At 32.4% G+C, this 19,719-nt stretch overlaps 1 protein-coding gene across 1 annotated transcript in view; it reads right to left on the bottom strand.

Moving 5' to 3' along the window:
- Window positions 1-5,618: 5,618 nt before the first annotated feature.
- LOC111695526 (uncharacterized) overlaps window positions 5,619-19,719 on the bottom strand; it is a 72,281-nt gene continuing 58,180 nt past the window's right edge. The window contains exons 43-60 of the mRNA XM_023464894.1: window positions 19,499-19,544; window positions 18,231-18,333; window positions 17,655-17,805; window positions 16,896-16,961; window positions 16,449-16,598; window positions 15,672-15,848; window positions 15,361-15,502; window positions 14,673-14,776; window positions 13,726-13,783; window positions 13,465-13,574; window positions 12,318-12,479; window positions 11,182-11,253; window positions 10,400-10,490; window positions 9,596-9,789; window positions 9,333-9,488; window positions 7,656-7,805; window positions 6,842-6,934; window positions 5,619-5,887 (exon numbers count right to left, since the gene is read on the bottom strand). Coding sequence (XP_023320662.1) covers window positions 5,804-5,887; window positions 6,842-6,934; window positions 7,656-7,805; window positions 9,333-9,488; window positions 9,596-9,789; window positions 10,400-10,490; window positions 11,182-11,253; window positions 12,318-12,479; window positions 13,465-13,574; window positions 13,726-13,783; window positions 14,673-14,776; window positions 15,361-15,502; window positions 15,672-15,848; window positions 16,449-16,598; window positions 16,896-16,961; window positions 17,655-17,805; window positions 18,231-18,333; window positions 19,499-19,544 — 2,109 coding nt within the window. The 3' untranslated portion in view covers window positions 5,619-5,803. The remainder of the gene's footprint in view (window positions 5,888-6,841; window positions 6,935-7,655; window positions 7,806-9,332; window positions 9,489-9,595; window positions 9,790-10,399; window positions 10,491-11,181; window positions 11,254-12,317; window positions 12,480-13,464; window positions 13,575-13,725; window positions 13,784-14,672; window positions 14,777-15,360; window positions 15,503-15,671; window positions 15,849-16,448; window positions 16,599-16,895; window positions 16,962-17,654; window positions 17,806-18,230; window positions 18,334-19,498; window positions 19,545-19,719) is intronic.

Genomic DNA, 19,719 nt, shown 5'->3' with positions numbered 1-19,719 from the left:
TGCTTCAGAATATGCAAGTTTGAGTTTTAATTTCACTACTTCAGAAGGAAAGAACAAGTTTAAAGGGTTTATTATGAAACCAAGGAAAATGAACAGTTAATATGAATCACAGACGGTTTGGATCTCCCAGCACCTAAACCAGGGTGGTCTATTTTCATCATATAATTACAATTTACAATTTAATTTAATACTTGATCGCTCTAAAGTTTGTAAAAATATTTCTAAAATCTATATTCATTATTATAATGATATTTCTCCTGAAACTTTTTTTCTGAAAATTAAAAAAATTTGATTGCCTAAAATTTCTCAGTTTTAGTAAAAATTCTTTTTCTTCAAGTTGGGATGTATCTGAATGCTTTTTAAATTAGAATGTGAAAACATAATTATTTGGGATATTCATGGTTTATATAAATTATAGTCAAATAATTGACATATCAGAATGTACTGTTTAAAAGAGAAACATTATTAACATATTTTTAATATTTTGCTAAAATATATGTTCTGTTATTCTTGTGATATTTAATTTTCTTGTTTAATAATAGTAGTTTTGTTAAAATAGATAAAAGCTTATATTAAAATGGCTGAAATATCATTGAAGAGGGTTAAATTGGCGTCAGAAGAAGACAAAGTTACCATTAAAGAAGAAATATCTTCAAATTTGACACAAAAAATAATTTCCAAGATTTTAAATGTTCTAATATAAATGTTTTAACGAAAATCAAATCTAAAATCATAAGAACCGATCAAATCGGCCTGAACTAAAACCGAGTCTAGATAAACTCAAGTCTTGGTTTGGGCTCTAATCAGGCGCAAATAAACGCTACTTACTCGGGTTTAAAGGCACGATACGCGAAATTTCTAGTGACCCTCTATGCAAATATGACAATGCCCGATTCACAACAGTATCCATAAAAGCTTTGTCAGATCAATTAGGAATTAGATATCTTCATATTATTTATATATGTTTAGATATGATTATAATATTGAAAAATGATTGTTTTCAATTGAGATTTTTCTACAAAAGTGACTTTCGCATTTAACTGCAAAAAAAAATATAGGAATTATTAGAATTAAACACTTTTAAGCCGTGAAAAACGACAATATCTTTAACACTATGATGAGATTGAGGAATTATCTATAGTTGAAATATTACAGGGGCGCTTAAATATCATAAAATAAATATTTTAGGTGAACTTACTGGTGAAGAGGACCCTCTGCATTCTAGCCAAAACAGACTTCCCTGCAACCATTGTGAATTTTCTGCAACAGAAGAAGAGAATATAAATAAACACATGGATAGTAATAATGCTGGAGCGAGATATCCATGTAACCAATGTGAATACTTTGCACTTACATTGGCTGTTCTCAAAGTACACACCGCCTGGAAACACAATCCAGTAAAATATCCATGTAATCAATGTGATTACTCTGCTACTACATCTGATCTTCTCAGTGAACATATTAGTAGTGAACATGAAACAGTAAGATATCCATGTGATCGATGTGAATACTCTGCAACAACCGCACAGAGTCTGAAGAGACACATACAGAATAAACATGAAGGAATCAGATATTCTTGTAATCAGTGTGAATACTCTTCAACAACCGCAGGCAATCTGAAGAGACACATACAGAATAAACATGAAGGAATCAGATATTCTTGTAATCAGTGTGAATACTTAGCAACACGCAAAGATAACCTTAAGATGCACATACAAAGTATCCATAAAGATTGATATTATATTGATCTATGTGAACGTACTGCAACAACAGCAGGAATTCAACATTTCAAATAAAACTGAAACAAGAAACACTGAACATCAGATGTAAGCATACAAACCTCAATCTGAAGATTAAACATTAGATTGAAACTTATAATCATCTCTAGCTTCAAATTAACTGTTTTCTGTACCATAACTACAGTATGATCAAGTATTATTGCAACAAAGTTTAAATTTAGAATTCCACTAACATGCATTTAAATATCCGCAAATTCAGTTTTCTTCTATCAATTTTTACTGAAAATTTTAATATACAGTGAGAACCAAAAAACTCTGGAATAGGAAGACAGACCCATTTTACTTAATTAGTGATTTAATAAGCTACTTGTTAAACTATTTGCTTTGTAACAAAATCAAATACACTTAATTATTGCTTTAATGTCGTCTTTGTTGCAGTAATTCTTTATCATACTGTAACAGATCTCGACCAAATCTTCGTTATACTAAATCGTCACGAAATATTTATTATGTGAATATCCTGTTTTAAAATCATTATTCTACTTGTGCCATTTTAGTTCTGATGAACAGAAAATATGAAAAGATTTAGTTTTGATGTTTTTTTTTGGATTTTCATAAAAATTAGTTTTATTGAATTATGTTCACTACTCTCAGATGTGATATTCATGAATTGTTTCAAAATTTTAATTTGTGAAAACATTATTTAATTTAATATTTGATCACTCTAAACTGTAATTGTCTTGTCATATAATTAACTTATTTCTCCGAGTATAATTATATTTATTATTGTTATTACTAAAACATGGTGTCATATCCCCGGTTTCTTCTAACCATCTTTCTTATTCATCAATTACGATGTTTAAGTTTTCACTTAATTCTCATGTTTAATGTTTATTGTGAAACCCTGTATCTCCCACTCTGCAGACACACATTTTCACTATTCAGACCTGGTAGAATTGCAAGTGTCGCCAGGCCTTAACTATTTATAAGTCCTTACCAGCGCTAATAGTTTTTGTGGCCCTGGACATAAAGACTTCAAAGTCAACGCAATTTTTGCATAATTCTGATAGAATTTTGGGTCAGAATATGCAAGTTTGGGTTTTAATTACACTACTTGAGTAGGAAACAGCAAGTTTGGATCTCCCTGCACCTAATCCAGGGAGGGTTGTAAATTGTAACGTCTATTTGCATCATATCATTACAATTTACAATTTAATTTCTCATTTGAAGTTCTCTAAATTGTAAGTTTTGTCATATTTTGTATAAATTCATTCAAAATATATATTTATTCTTATTATAATGAGATTTCCTTGGATTCTATTAAATTTAATTTAAAAGAAATATTTTTTGAAAAAAAAATATCTCTTTGAATTGTAATTCTTAGCCATAGTACAAATTCTTTTTCTTCAAGTCATACCGTTTGAAGTTATCATTATGGATGTATCTGAATTCTTCTTAAATTAGAATGTGAAAATTTGTGATATTTGGTTTTTATAAATGATGGTCAAATAATTGAAATATCAGAATGTACTCTTTAAAACTGAAACTTATTTTCAAAAAATTTCAAGGTAATTTGTTTCCCCGGAGAATGGCATGATTTGATGAAATTATGAGTTCTGTTAAAGTACCTTAAAGTATCTGGTTAACAGCTACAGTAAACGTTTAAGTTAGTCTTTAGAAAAAGATACTTTTGACCCCCCTTTTTTCAAAAAGGGGGGGTCTTCGATTCCTTGACGCCCCCCCCCCTGTATTCGCGCCTGAACCTGACCTTATTTAATCTTGATTGTATAACCAGGGTTGTTCCGCCGCCCTCCAAACATTTAGTCTCCGACAAACCGATGGCGAACATATAAAGTTCAGAATTATTTACCCGCCAACTTCGCCATCGGTACATAAAGTCGGTAAAAAATTTTCCATGTGCGTCCTTACTAACCATACTGTTCTACTTCTTTAATGTGTTTTTAACATTTTTCATTTTCATGACTTCAAAGCCCGCGATTTAAAAAATTAGGGGAAAATACGGCTCTGGTCTATGCTGTCATTTGGCCTCATTTACGGCTTTAGCTTTTGGATTCAAGCTGCATCTTATTTTCAACAGAGTTGAGTTAAAAAAAACCGGTTTGATATTCTATTTGGCGGATTTTCATGGTAGGAATTGGCGCATTCCGGGTTTTTATTAGAATAAGACTCAACAATAAGCCTTCTTCTCCACTAAAACCAACCAAGCTTGGTTATATTTTCATTGGGTCTTACTCCTTAAGTCGAACCGAAGATCTTGCAGCTGTCAATCACGTGAAACAAGCTGTCGTCTGAGTTGGGTCTTAAAGTCGGGTTTAAGGAATTGCGGCTCGAGTCGAGGTTTTTAAATTGCGAGCTCAGTTTTCTTAATGTTTACATGTAATCCAACTTTAGCTGACACTGCAGAGACCTATTTACACTATTCAGACCTGGTGGAGTAAAGTGTCGCCATAACTATTGATTTGACCTGACCGGCACAAAAAGTTTTTGTAGCCCTGGACATAAAGACTTCAAAGTCAACGCAATTTTTGCATAATTCTGATAGAATTTTGGATCAAAATATGCAAGTTTTAGTTTTAATCACATACTACTTCAGAAGGAAAGAGAGCAAGTTTTAAGGGTTTATTATGAAACCAAAGGAAAATGAACAGTAAATATGAATCACAGACGGTTTGGATCTCCCTGCACCTAAACCATGGTGTGTGTGTGAGGGGGGGGGGAATAAAATGTACAAGATAAATCTGGTGCCGGGGGAATAGGGTTTTTATACAATATGTGGTATTTCTTTTAAGAGACCAGATATACCGCGGTGTTGCATTTAAAAATTGGTTTTGTAAATTGTAACGTCTATTTGCATCATATCATTCATTATACAAATCACTTGCTAGTTTTCTTGCGTATATACATTGTACATGTTTGTAACATAAATTAAGAAACACTTAATTTCACATTTATAATGTATATTGTCCAGTAGTATTTGGGGGGATTGAAAAGAAGAAGAATTATGAAAGGCTAGACATTTCTATGCATTTATACTACAAATATGATTCATTATGCAAAACCAAGGAGTTTCCGACGAAACATTAAATGAGAGACGAATGAATGCCGGAAAATATTGTATAGATCAAAGAGGATCTTCAAGTCGTAATGTTTCATGGGATACCCTACTGTACATTGCACAATAATCAAGCCAATACTAGTATCACTTTTAACCATTTGGATCAGAAAGGAGTCGAGTTTTTGCCACAAACTCAAATTTTCTAATCCTTATATCTTTGCAGAGTGATTGTGTAGATATTATATTTCAAACTTGGGTTATTTAATCTAACAAAATTCATTGTTTGAAATATCAAAGTTTTACATTTTTGAGATGCAAAGATTAGAAAATTGGCAAAGACGAAATTACTTTAGATTTTTTCATTTCTTTAAATTTTAAAAGCGATTTTTCCGTTTTCTTAGTTTTTCGTTTACATAAGCTAGGGAGAGGGGCGTACACAAGGAGAGGGGGCAGTGTACTCTCCCAAGAACTAACATTTTCCGTTTTTACCCCCCCCCCCCCAAGTGCTGTAAGTAATGAACTTTTTTGCAGCAGGAAAGTTTTTACCATATTTTTTCTCAAATTAAGAAACAAGAAGTGAAAGGGAAAAATGAAAATTAAATGTTAATTTAAAACATTTTTCCGGACTTTTTTATATACACAAAAAGTTTTTTTTTTATTTGAAAAGCACAGAAACAGTTGAAACAATTGAAAACTAAAAAAACCGTTAAAATGATATTTAACTAAATTTGTTCTGATGATAACGGTTTAACCGTCGCTTGAAAATTTCTAAACTCTGAACAAAGTAACTAATTTTTCCTAGCCCTGATTTCTTTCTTATAAGCTCACTTTCATCCTATAAAGTAGACACATTGATATCGATAATATACAAAAATATTGATTTAAATTATAGATTGTTTTAGCTCACATATCTACTTAGGGATAATACTGAGTAGGTTTGCATAGAGTGGCCCCTTAGGGTTCAGGTTTAAAGACTGTTCATGTTCACTCAGGATTTAGTGATAGCATTGAGACGTTTAACTTTAATCTTGATATCTCCTACAGCAGCCTTCAGCACAGCAACAGCGGTATCCTACGCAAATAAGTTTTGTTAGCTCCAAGTAAACTTTAAAGTTTTGAAAAAGAAACTATAAAGGAATTGAGTTTTTGCCACAAACATAAATTTTATAATCCATAAATCTTGATATTTTAAACTTATACTACTTGATATACCAAAATTTATAATTTGAAATATCAAAGCTCTACGAAATCAGGTTGTAAAGATAAAGGGATTAAAAATCAAAGTTTGTGGCAAAAACTCAACTTCTTTGCCACAAAGGAACTGAGTTTTTGCCACAAACACAATTTTTCTAATCTTTGCAACCTTATAGTGTAAACCTTTGTTATTTCAAACTTAGACTATTTGATCTTATAGAATTGAAAGAATGAAATATCAAAGGTCTATAACCTCGGATTGCAAAGAAATAGGGATTAGAAAATCAAAATTTGTGGCAAAAACTGAGATCCTTGAGATTTTAATCCTTAAATCTTTCCAAAAGTAGACCTTAGATATTTCAAACTATCTTTTAAATTTTATACAGTCAAACAGTCCAAGTTTGAAGTGTCAGGTTGCAATGATAAAGAGTAGACAATTAGAGTTAATTTGCTGAATTTTCAGTTTCTTAGAGATTTTCGAGATTTCAGAGATTTATTGAGATTTATTGAGATTCCAGAGATTTCTAAAAATTTCAGAGGTTTTTAGAGATTTCTTGAGATTTCTAGAGATTTCTTGAGATTTCAAGAGATGTTCAGAGATTTATAGAGACTTATAGAGATTTATAGAGATTTAGCAAGATGTCTGTGTTACAAACTAAATTGTTCAATGGAACCCAAAGTGAAGTAAAAATTAAAATATCTCGAAAAATTGCATTTTTTATCCCATAGAAGAGTTAAGTAACATAACATCCCGCTCTAGTTGTAAATGGGAGAAATCCTGCGTCGGTATTTTCTTGTCAAAAGGTGATAAAAGATATTTTGTAATTAATACCTGATTTGCTTTTTCTAAATCTATTTCATTAACTTTAATAATTTGATCTCCCTGAACCAGCTGACCGCTTGCCTCAGCCACGCTGCCGGAAACCTAAATTAGAATAACGTTTGTTTTTAAATTCGAATTGCAGAAAAAACCGTGATATAAAAGTTTTCCTAATTAATCTTTTATTTCTAAATATCACTCAAGATTCAAAATTCGGTGTTAAAGATGCTCCAAATTTACAGAGTAAAAAGTAGGTTTAAGTTCCACATTTTAAGAAAATATAAATTTTGGGCACAATAAAATTTTTTTTTTTTTTTTATCCTNTCAGAAAATTTCAACAGCCTCAGACCAATACTTTTTGAGTTATGTAAAAAAAACCCCAGGGGGGGGCAAATTGCCCCCCCCCCCCCAGCGGGAATAGGGTTAACAAAATAAAGACGATTTTTATTCTGCTTTCACTGGTTATAATTATAAATGTGCATTGTGCAGGGTTACTCGCAAAGAATGAGACTTCAGGCACGACTGTATGGTTTCATGTTAATAAAATCTCATACTTTGCGGGTAACCCTGTACTGAGAGAACCAGAAAATAATGGAATAGGAAGACGACATTATAGCCATACAAAGTGTATTTGATGTTGTTACAAAGCAAATGGTTTTACCAGACACTTATTAAATCCCTATGAAGTGAAATAGGTCTGTTTAAATTGCACCAATGCTGTGTCTAATGCTCAATTGGACTATTTAAAGATATGTCTTGTTTCTAAAAGTCGTCTTCCTATTTCAGAGTTTTCTGGTTCTCACTGTAAATAAAATGTTGAACTGACCAAAGCTGAGACAAATACTCCGGGTCCGTCTCTCCGTCCGACTAAACTAATTCCAATCCCTTTTCCAGGTTTCCGGTTGAGTGTGATATCCAGCTGTTGGAACAGATCTATCTCCTGGTCTCCCTCCCGGTGCTCATAGTGGAGCACAGCCTGATAAATACAAATATTTACAATCTTTATTTAGAAAGGAACTTTGTTTACAAATAAAGTGTACTGCGGTTTCTGGTAGGAAAGTAAACAAATGCAGTACTGCTCAGGCTTTATATTTTTTTGCCTGAGATGGTTTTGATTTTATTAAATTTAAAAATTTTTATATCCCAACATTTTTTTATCTCAACATTTTTACATCCCAACATTTTTATATCCCAACATTTTTATATCCCAAAATTTTTACATCCCAACATTTTTATATCCCAAAATTTTTACATCCCAAAATTTTTATATCCCAAAATTTTTACATCCCAACATTTTTATATCCCAAATTTTTACATCCCAACATTCTTATATCCCAAAATTTTTACATCCCAACATTTTTATATCCCAAAATTTTTACATCTCAACATTTTTATATCCAAAAATTTTTATATACCAAAATTTTTACATGCAAACATTTTTATATCCCAACATTTTTATATTCCAACATTTTTACATCCCAACATTTTTATATCCCAATATTTTTATGTCCCAAAATTTTTACATCCCAACATTTTCATATCCCAAAATTTTTACATCTCAACATTTTTACATCCCAACATTTTTATATCCTAAAAAACCTTTACATCCCAACATTTTTATATCCCAACATTTTTATATCCCAAAATTTTTACATCCCAACATTATTATATCACAACATTTTTATATCCCATCATTTTTATATCCCATCATTTTTATATCCCAACATTTTTATATCCTAAAACCTTTACATCCCAACATTTTTATATCCCAACATTTTTATATCCCAACATTTTATATATCCCATCATTTTCATATCCCATCATTTTTATATCCCAACATTTTTATATCCCAATATTATTATATCCCAACATTTTTATATCCCAACATTTTAATATCCCATCATTTTCATATCCCATCATATTTATATCCCATAATTATTTTTAGCAAAATATTATTATTTGTAATAATATTAAGATAATAAATCAAAGTAAGATTGAACTTTTTATGTTTTTTTTCTTAACTTCTCTTAGTGAAGAGCTATTGATAAGAATAACAATGTTTTAATTGCTATTATGCAATCGAATAAATTTGCCTTCTCATACTTGTGCGTATAATCGGAAATAGAGGGGCAACAAGGTCACAAAGTTGTACCAGTGATGTCGATTGAATTTGACCTTTTCGCCCTGGCGAGTTTGCAGTGGCCGCATACATTAAAGGTAAGTGTAATATCCCACCTTGTCTATTGTAGAGCGTAGTGTGTCTAAGTACAGTATCCCACCTTGTCTATTGTAGAGCGTAGTGTGTCTAAGTACAGTATCCCACCTTGTCTATTGTAGAGCGTAGTGTGTCTAAGTACAGTATCCCACCTTGTCTATTGTAGAGCGTAGTGTGTCTAAATATAGTATCTCACCTTGTCTATTGTATGTAGAGCGAAGTGTGTCTAAGTATAGTATCCCACCTTGTCTATTGTAGAGCGTAATGTGTCTAAGTATAGTATCTGACCTTGTCTATTGTAGAGCGTAATGTGTCTAAGGCAGCATCGTGTGTGAGACCCTTGAGCTCGACCTCGTTGATTTTATTGATCCTGTCTCCAGGACGGAGTACTCCAGACTTAGCAGCAGCACTCTCAGGGAATATCTCATGGATGAGAACTTCACCCTGAAAACACAGACTTGTAACCAGCTCACTTTACCATTGGGATAAATTGGGGTTCATTCATTCGGGAGGAATCAGAAAAAAATATGAAAAACATGAAAAAAAGTTACCAGAGGTGTATCCACTCCTCCCACCAGACTTAATCCATATCCTCCATTCTCCTTCTTCAGGTCAACCTTGCCGGTCAGCTCCTCTTTAGGTTTAACAGGTTCCTCTTTTACAGGTTCCACTGCTGCTTTTGTAGCTCCGGGCTGCGCGGGGGTCTTGGAGTCAACTTCTCTTCGAGGTGTCAGACCAGGTTTAGCTGAAATATGGAATCTCAAGACAAGGTTCTTACACATATTGAATACAACTTTATAAATTATATCGTGCCTTGTATTTTTGTTAAACGGCGAGAAGGGCCAAAATCTTTATTAAAGAAAATACATATCTATTACAATTTCTGCTTTAAAGGAAGAAAAAGAGGATGCAACTTGTAACACCATATTTGAATCTACTTGGATTAGAGCGCCTATAGCTTTTTAAACTGATGCAAAAATATCAGTTTGTTTAATTAGATTTTTAGAGTACATTCAAGTGACCCTCCATGCAAAGATGGAGATGCCAGATTCATAACGGTACCCTAAAAAGCCTTTTCTGATCTAGTATGGTATGAATGGTATAGATATTAATGTTTATAATTTGGAAAACCGGTTATTTTTAATTGTGACTTCTCTACAACCGTGACTAACGCATTTCTACTGCAGGAAATAAACACTTATAATCTTAGAAAAACTACAATATCTTCCAACATTTTGATCAGATAAAGGTTTCATTGGATACTGTTGTGAATCAGGCATTGCCATTTTTGCATGACTTGAAATTACGCTTAGAGTCCCTTTAATACAAACATTTGTATTGAAGAAAATGCCAACCTCCAGGTTTATTTTTGTTCTCCTCTTCCTCTTTAGGACTGGTCACAAGCATCTTCACATTTCCGCCCAGGCTTTTAATCACGGACACAGCCTGTGTAAAACACTGTTAAAAAAAGGAAACTATTAATGCGTGATAACGAAATTATATTAATACCAGCTTGGATAAGGACGGATACACCTACTGTATCATAGGTTAGCTTGAAGAAGGGCGGATACACCTACTGTATCATAGGATAGCTTGAAGAAGGACGGATACACCTACTGTATCATAGGATAGCTTGGATAAGGACGGATACACCTACTGTATCATAGGTTAGCTTGAAGAAGGACGGATACACCTACTGTATCATTGGATAGCTTGAAGAAGGACGGATAAACCTACTGTATCATAGGTTAGCTTGAAGAAGGACGGATAAACCTATTGTATCATAGGATAGCTTGAAGAAGGACGGATACACCTACTGTATCATAGGATAGCTTGAAGAAGGACGGATACACCCACTGTATCATAGGATAGCTTAAAGAAGGACGGATACACCTACTGTATCATAGGATAGCTTGAAGAAGGACGGATAAACCTACTGTATTATAGGATAGCTTGAAGTAGGACGGATAAACCTACTGTATCATAGGATAGCTTGAAGAAGGACGGATAAACCTACTGTTTCATAGGATAGTTTGAAGAAGGACGGATAAACCTACTGTATCATAGGATAGCTTGAAGAAGGACGGATACACCCACTGTATCATAGGTTAGCTTGGATAAGGACGGATGCACCTACCGTATCATAGGAGATGTTGAGAAAGGTTTCCGTGTTGATTGCAAGGATCATATCTCCGACTTTCAACCCAGCCTAGAAAAACATGTACATATGTATTGATAAATATGTATGTACAACATGTGTTTATTGTGTTCGTAACAAAATCTATAAAAAGGGATTTATATTATATATCCATAAAATAATCTATAAAAAGGGATGTATATTGTATATCCATAACATAATCTATAAAAGGGATGTATATTGTATATCCATAACATAATCTATAAAAGGGATGTATATTGTATATTGTATATCCATAACAAAATCTATAAAAAGGGATGTATATTGTATATTCATAACAAAATCTATAGAAAGGGATGTATATTGTATATCCAATCTATAAAAAGGGATGTATATTGTATATCCATAACATAATCTATAAAAGGGATGTATATTGTATATTCATAACAAAATCTATAGAAAGGGATGTATATTGTATATCCATAACAAAATCTATAAAAAGGGATGTATATTGTATATCCATAACATAATCTATAAAAGGGATGTATATTGTATATCCATAACAAAATCTAAAAAAAGGGATGTATATTGTATATTCATAACAAAATCTATAAAAAAGGATGTATATTGTATATCCGGTCATAACATAATCTATAAAAAGGGATGTATATTGTATATCCATAACAAAATCTATAAAAAGGGATGTATATTGTATATCCATAACAAAATCTATAAAAAGGGATGTATATTGTATATCCATAACAAAATATATAAAAAGGGATGTATATTGTATATTGTATATCCATAACAAAATCTATAAAAAAGGGATGTATATTGTATATCCATAACAAAATCTATAGAAAGGGATGTATATTGTATATCCATAACAAAATCTACAAAAAGGGATGTATATTGTATATTGTATATCCATAACAAAATCTATAGAAAGGGATGTATATTGTATATCCATAACAAAATCTATAAAAGGGATGTATATTGTATATCCATAACATAATCTATAAAAAGGGATGTATATTGTATATCCCTAACAAAGTTTATATAAAGGTCGTGCATACTTTATATAAATATTAATGATATAGAAAAGATTTTCGATAAAACGTTTCAATAAAACTTACATGGAATGCTGCTGACTCTGCTTGTATATCTGAGACGAAAATACCGTTTCCGGTCGCTTTATGCTGCCCTTCTATAATCATAATCCCTAGACCCTGTTTCCCTTTATGGACCTTCAGCTCTCGTTTCATTACAAACCGCTGAAATTCTTCACTCTCGAATATCTAAAAAAATGTTTTTATAAAATAAATATACATATTACAAATATCTTACAGTGCACTAGTTTGGAAACCCAGCTTTGCCTGGAAACCAAACTTTTTCTATAAAAGTTAACCCACTCAACTTAGATTTTTAAACCTTAAGTTAAGAATATTGCCGTGAATCTACAAAGTTGACAATTGAAAAATTCGAGTTCCAGAGTATTGATCGGACATACCAACAAACCAACAGAGATTACAACTTTATCTTCTTCTATATATATATATCTATATATACTTTGCTTGTCAGGGTGTCTGTTTGTTTGTATCCAATTAACGTCCAAACGGCTGAACTGATCGGTCCCAAACTATTTGCGGGATCTCGCAGGACCCCAGGGAAGGTTTCATGGATGATCGAATTTTTAAAATTTGCTTCTAACAAAATTCGATTTTTGAAAGTTTTGAAAATCCGCGAAATTTTTTTTGTTTGTTTTACAATATTTACAAAGAGAACATGTTCACAATTGAAATAGAAGATGGGCGTGAAGCGCCCTAAAAGCCTAGTATATATAGATGTTAATAAAAGGAGAAAATGCACGGTTTAGCGGAAATATTGTGCTCGATTTATCGAAAACAACCCGAGAAAGTTTGACCAAAACTTTAAAACTTTACTGAAAACTCCTAAACCTTTAAAATAGAATTTCAATATAGACAAAATTCTTTGTTTTTATAACAGAATGATTTAATTAACAGCTTTCATTTAAGATCCATCATTAATAATTTTTTAGAAATATAGACTAAGCAATGAGATATGATAATTATTATAAATCACCTAATGACGTTATTGACTTACTACTATTTGAACAATCTTACTATTGGGGGGGGAGGGGGTGTTATGATTTTAAGAACTTAGCTGAAATTTTCTTGATAGTTAAAACTGAAATATCAAAGGACTACATCATCAGGTTGCAAAGATATAAAGAATAGAAAATGAGAACTCTTGTCAACTCACCATATCATCTAGCAGAAGAGGAAATTTATTGATTGGTTTGACCGCTAAGCTGTCCAGACCAGTTGGGCTCCGTAGCACTACAATCTCCAGACTACTGGTCGTAGAGTATCCTGGAAACAAGAAATATATAGACCAGGAAGCTTGAAAGGTTGGTGTACTGCAATGTTTATTTATATTTCTAAGTTTGTATATATCTCTTACATAAGCGGCAGTTACAGTGTACACAAATCAAAGTATGTTCATGTATTTAATATTTCTTGCCTTTAATGATTGTCGTTACGTTGAGGTGACACCGGTCCCCGACATAATACTCTCCAACCTACATTATTAATTTGGGTTTAAATACAGGGTGTCCCAAAAAACACGGGAATTCAATGACGAATTCGATATCGTCTTTATGAATAATTCTTTGATTTAGTATAGTGATACCTACTGAGAAAGCTGTAATCTGTAAGAGTTTCGTCTGCTATGTTTACATTTTGTTTGTTTATGTTTTGACTGCAACCGGTTGTACTTAGTAAAACAAGAAAATTACAGTATACAAACAGAGTAAACTTGTCTGTATTCACTGTTCATCTTGCGGAGACATTATAGACACATCTTTTCAGTCTTTTACCCTTTTCATTAAATAAACTATAGCAGACATAATAATATTACGGCTTTTGAAATTAGGTATTACAATGCTAATTCATAACAAAGACGATATCGAATTCGTCACTGAATTCCCATGTTTTTTGGGACACCCTGTATATTCTTTTTTTGAATACCTGCACGTCAATTTAAAGTATATTTTACGTTAGGTTAAAATCTCTTTAAATCATGAATTCTCTTCTTAAACAGCTATTAAGAAAGAAAAATGCTTATTATGCAACTAAATAAATTTACGTTTCTTTACACTTCAGTGTAAATCAAAACTTGATGCAATCTCATGATCCGATTCTGTATACAAGTATTTAGTATTACTGGCCGGTCCTATTGTCCTGATATTAGACCCGGCACGTATTCTTTAGCCTGGTCTAGCTTGGATGCGACAAACCCGGGCTGACTAAACCAGTGTGGATGTGCTACGAGGTCAAAAAGCCGTACCATAAATTTCAAAACTAGGTTGATCTTTTCCTTACGTCTAGATCAGAGAGATTGAGAGAAAAGCATTTTTTCATATATCTACATAGTTTAACAATAAGCATGGCAAATATTTAAGATAAAACCTTTAATAGCTGATCTCCGGCCTTGAGAGTTCCGTCCTGGAAAGCTTTCCCTCTAGGATGGAGACCACAGATGTAGGTTCGCATCGTCTCACGATGTCTATGTCCTGAAATTATAAATTTTATCGGCCAAAGCCCTTCCTTCTAAGGTCAATCCCAGCCGTAAGATGTCAGTCCAAAAATATGCCAGAGTTATGTCCAGTGTGTTTCATGGCCAATAGGAAACAAGTACTACATGCATATTTGTTGTGTTTTTTCTTTTCAGGACTGTTTTTTTAACCAAGAGTGGATTTTTTTGTTTTTCCAGATCTAATATGTTCATCCTTCATCTCTGTTCTCTCCTCTTCTAGTATGTTATCGCATAATTTTTATCATATTTTTTCCCGATTTATTTTGTTATTTTCTGTTATTTAAGTTGCTCTGTTTAATTTTATTTTGCTCTAAAATTTCATTTTCTTCTAAGGTCTGACCTTTTGTATTGTTAATCCCTTCAGAAAGTACTAATCCGTATATTTTGTAGTTTGACGGATTAATTAAATACCCTTAGATTCTAAAGTTCCGAACAATCAGATTTCGTCCAATGAGAGATCACGAAATTACGATTTAGCTGCGGATTCATCACTTTAAATTAAAGGTTTCTGCTGTAGATATTAAGTTTATACATTATAGATTAGCATTCAGCTGTTTATACCTGCAAGTGATAATCCCAATCCGTACTCATTAGGTTCGATTATACTTTTAATCACTTCTCCGTCCAACTTGGCCCAATTTTTCTCTTCGGTCATATCATCATCATCATCAGAATCAGAATCATTCCCACCATGTTCAGACTTCTAAACAAATTATCATCAATATTTAATTGTAATTTAATCAATTTCAAAAATGTCAAATATGCACTTTTTGGCATTTTTTAAGGCGAATTTAAATTTACAAGTGAATTAAAAATTTTTAAATGTTTGGAGGGATAAAAACATTCAAATTTTTCTTGAAATGTTTACTTACAATGCTTGCTTTTCTCATAATAACTTTCTTGTCAACTATTTTGTTATCCACGATCATGCATTCGACTGGATCCTCGTCTTCATGTCCCTGGGGCCCTTTCCAGTCCGTCCTGTCCTCTCTCTTGGCTACATCCATCTTAGACGTGATATCCTGCTTCTCCTGATCTGTCAACCCAGCCTAAACACGTCTTCCAATTAAGAAAAGAAGAAATGCGGGAAGAAGAAAAGTAAAAATCTGATGCAATGAAAACCATTCGTAAAAATATAAAAATATTGAAACCTTACACACAGGTCTGCCGCTTTAGTAATTGCAAATTGGCGGTACATTCCAAACAATGACCGCAAAGGTTGGCCCAGCTCGGATATTAAAATGTACACCGGGTAACCGGTTGTGCGTGCTTAGCTATTTATAATAGAAGCATAAAATGATAATGAAGACGACTTATTGGACCATTTTATGTGATTGTTAAGACTCATTTAACCTGTTTTTATTTCATCTAGGTGGCACATATAATATATGGTAGCTTAATTTCTTGATAAAAATACATACCGGACTCTTAAAATTTTTAATATTGTAGTTGGAAGCCAAAAAAACTTCTCCTTTGACTTAAAGAAACTGATGACTCGCCTCAAACTCTAATATCCCCCCCCCCCTCCCCACTATATCATTTCAATCAGAAGATTTGACTATTTGATCTAGCAGAATTCATATTTTGAAATATAACTAAGGTGTACGAAATCAGGTTGTAAAGATATATGTATTAGATTATTGTTATACCTGGATGAGCTCTGGTTCTGGTGGAGGACTACCCGACCTATCTGATCTCATACTGTAGTCTTCAACGGGGCGTAGTTCGTTTAGATTGTTACCAACCAAAGGTCTCTCCGTCACCTTGTTGTAATTATAACTCTGCTCATTCGACATAACCTGGATAAGCAAAAATAATTTGTTACAAGAATTTAGGAATTCTTGTTTAATTTACAGGTTTATAAAATTAATTGATTCCAATCATAAAGTAATAAGCAATTTCTCAAAAAATGTTTACAACTGTAAGTGTAATTTCAAGTGACCCTCCGTGTAAAGATGGATATGTATGATTTACCCTTAAAACCTTAATTTGATCAAAAAAGTGAAAGATAATGTAATTTTTCTGGCTCAAAAAATATTTGATTCTGTTATTTTCTCCATTGTTTCTGTTTAGTGCATGATAGCATGATATCCTACCTCCGGAGTGGATAGAGCTGAATATGAATTCTCACTCTGCATCATTGATCTATCCTCCTCCTCCTCCAATATATCGCACAATTAGAGAGAACAAGAATATTTTCTGCGCTTTTTGTAACATTTCAGGGCATATCAGAACATATCAAGAACATATCAAGAATATATCAGAACATATCAGAACATATCAAGAACATATCAGAATATATCAGAACATATCAGAACATATCAAGAACATATCAGAATATATCAGAATATATCAGAACATATCAGAACATATCAAGAACATATCAGAATATATCAGAATATATCAGAACATATCAGAACATATCAAGAACATATCAGAACATATCAGAATATATCAGAACATATCAGAACATTTCAGTGCTTGCATGTTTCATGGTTATAGGTTTGTTTAGTCTGATCTGAGATATGACTTTCTGTGGAAATCATTAATCTTGAACGCTTGATCTTGATATTCAATTTGGGCAATTTTGAGGATCAATGCGTTTATTAAAGATATCCCTACGAAGAGGGATCAAAATAATTCGTAGGTATACATAAGTTGGAGATCAATGCTTGAACCCTAGAAATACAGCACATAAGTTCTAACTTCTGCTCTAGTCAATTTTTTGTGGGGCCTCACATGATCTAAGTTTTCTAGATCCACAATATATTTAAAAATTAAAATCCTTTTCATTAACATAAACTTTTCTTATATTCAAGCCGAGTTAAATACCTTGTTTCCAATTAAAAGCATACCTGGTTCACGTCTCCATCATCATCTATGAGAGGAATATTATCTGTCAGAGAATTCATTTGAATTTGTCCCTCCGGGTTCCCTGGGTTCCCGTTTCTATCCTCTTCAAAACTAGTTTCTTCTCGTTTCTCATTGTTGGATGAGGAGGAGGACCTGAAATAAAAAACATGATCAAAGAGACCGTCAACGTATTTTCAAGCGACCCTTACATGCCCATAGACAACTGTACTAATCGTGTATCCACTCTTATATGCTGAGTCCATAAGCGCCTGATCCAATCAGGGTTAAGTCATGTGTTTGGTGTCTATTTTGAACCAATAGAAATTGCAGGGTGGTAACATCTATCATTCTATGTATCTCATCATCCAATTAGAGATAAATCCTTAAATCGGCGCTATACACTCAAATATTTACTTCTACTGAACAATAGAGTACCAACAAGACCCTTATTTGAGAAAAAATGATGGCGATATTGTAAATTTACAAAAATGTACAAAAAAAATGATAGGTAGTTTACCAAATGTACAATTTACAAGAATACCATACAAATATTTTTAAATTTTTTTATTTAGGATTACCTTGTTGAAAAACCGTTGCTAGTGGGCCCATTAGGTTTTGGAGTTCCAAAAAATATATCTGGGATTATTAACTTCGGTGGAGCCTTCCCAACCTTTTCATCCACTACAACATATTTTATTTATTTACATAATCATTATCATTAGATCGGGTTTTAGTTATTTTTCCTTTTTTTATTTAAAAAATATTGCAAAGGTAATAAAAGCAAACTGTAACATAATAATTTTGAAATCTTGGAACTTTGCTTGAATTTTTCTAAAATGATCAACACTAGGTGTAGACTGTAGATACTTAAGATAAGATAAGATAAGATAACGTTTATTGCTAAAATTATGCCTCATGCAGTAATCTTGAATAGATTGGGTTTAGTGTAATCATCTCAATTCTTAAAGGGAGTGACCGGCACTGTATTGTAGTTGAACTGAGATCGCAGTATTATTGAGAATTTTTTTAGGATTCATTTGAGACCTATCAGACGCTGTTACGGTGCATATTTAATCAGCAATAGCGCAAATTCCATATTTAAAATCCTCATTGATTGTTCAATTTTGAAGGGATGATTTTGAGAACCGGTTTTATAAAATAATTCAAAACGACGAAGAAAAATGTAACAAAATTTCTACAGTAAAATAATTAGATGTTTAGGAACATATTTCTCATTGTAGTCAATAAATCAATGTTAGAATCAATTTTTTCCTATTCATCATTAATTTTCTTATTCTTTATGAATTTGTTCGCAGATTTGTTTAAATTCTCGAAATGTCGTCTTTTCGTTAAAAAATCTAGAAAATCTACAGAAAATGGTTTTAAACCTTGAGAAATTACAGAAACCAACAACTGAATAAAATCACTTATTTTCGATGATAAGAGTTCATTTTTATTTACTCAACCTTACCTAAAGAACTAATTAGTTTACTGTAGATTTTTTGTTACATCTTTCGTGGTTGTCATTTAATAATCTAAATAAAACCTATTCTCAAAATCATCCCTCCAAAATGGACAATTTATGAGAATTTTGTAGGCTGCTGAACAAATATGTTCCGCATAAACGTCAGATAGGTCCCAAATGAATCCTAAAAAATTGCTCAACAATACTGCAATTTCAGTTCAACTTCCATACATTGCCGGTCACTCCCTTTAAGTAGAGACCTAGAACGTCCCTGACAAATACATTGTTGCATTTATTTAAAAAAATCATTCGCATAACTGCAATATTAAAAGAATCAAATACAGATGATGACAACCTTTTAATTTAATTTTTTTTATATACCTGAGGTGTGGTTTATATGGTTAATGTCCGTCCTCCCCTCTCCAACCTAAAATATTAAAAGTACAGGAATCTGAAATGAAATCTTGTGTGTAATATGCTAAGGAATTGAGTATTTGTAACAAAATCAAATATTTAAACCCCAATATCTTTAGAACCCGATGTTGTAAACCTTTGATATTTCAAACTCTGATAATTTGATTCAACAGAATTCATAGTTTGAA

The sequence above is a fragment of the Eurytemora carolleeae genome, unplaced genomic scaffold (genome assembly GCF_000591075.1).
Source record: "Eurytemora carolleeae unplaced genomic scaffold, Eaff_2.0 scaffold90, whole genome shotgun sequence".
NCBI lineage: Eukaryota > Metazoa > Arthropoda > Copepoda > Calanoida > Temoridae > Eurytemora > Eurytemora carolleeae.
Note: the sequence above shows the minus strand (reverse complement) of the source record. Positions and strands in the feature narration are given on the sequence as shown.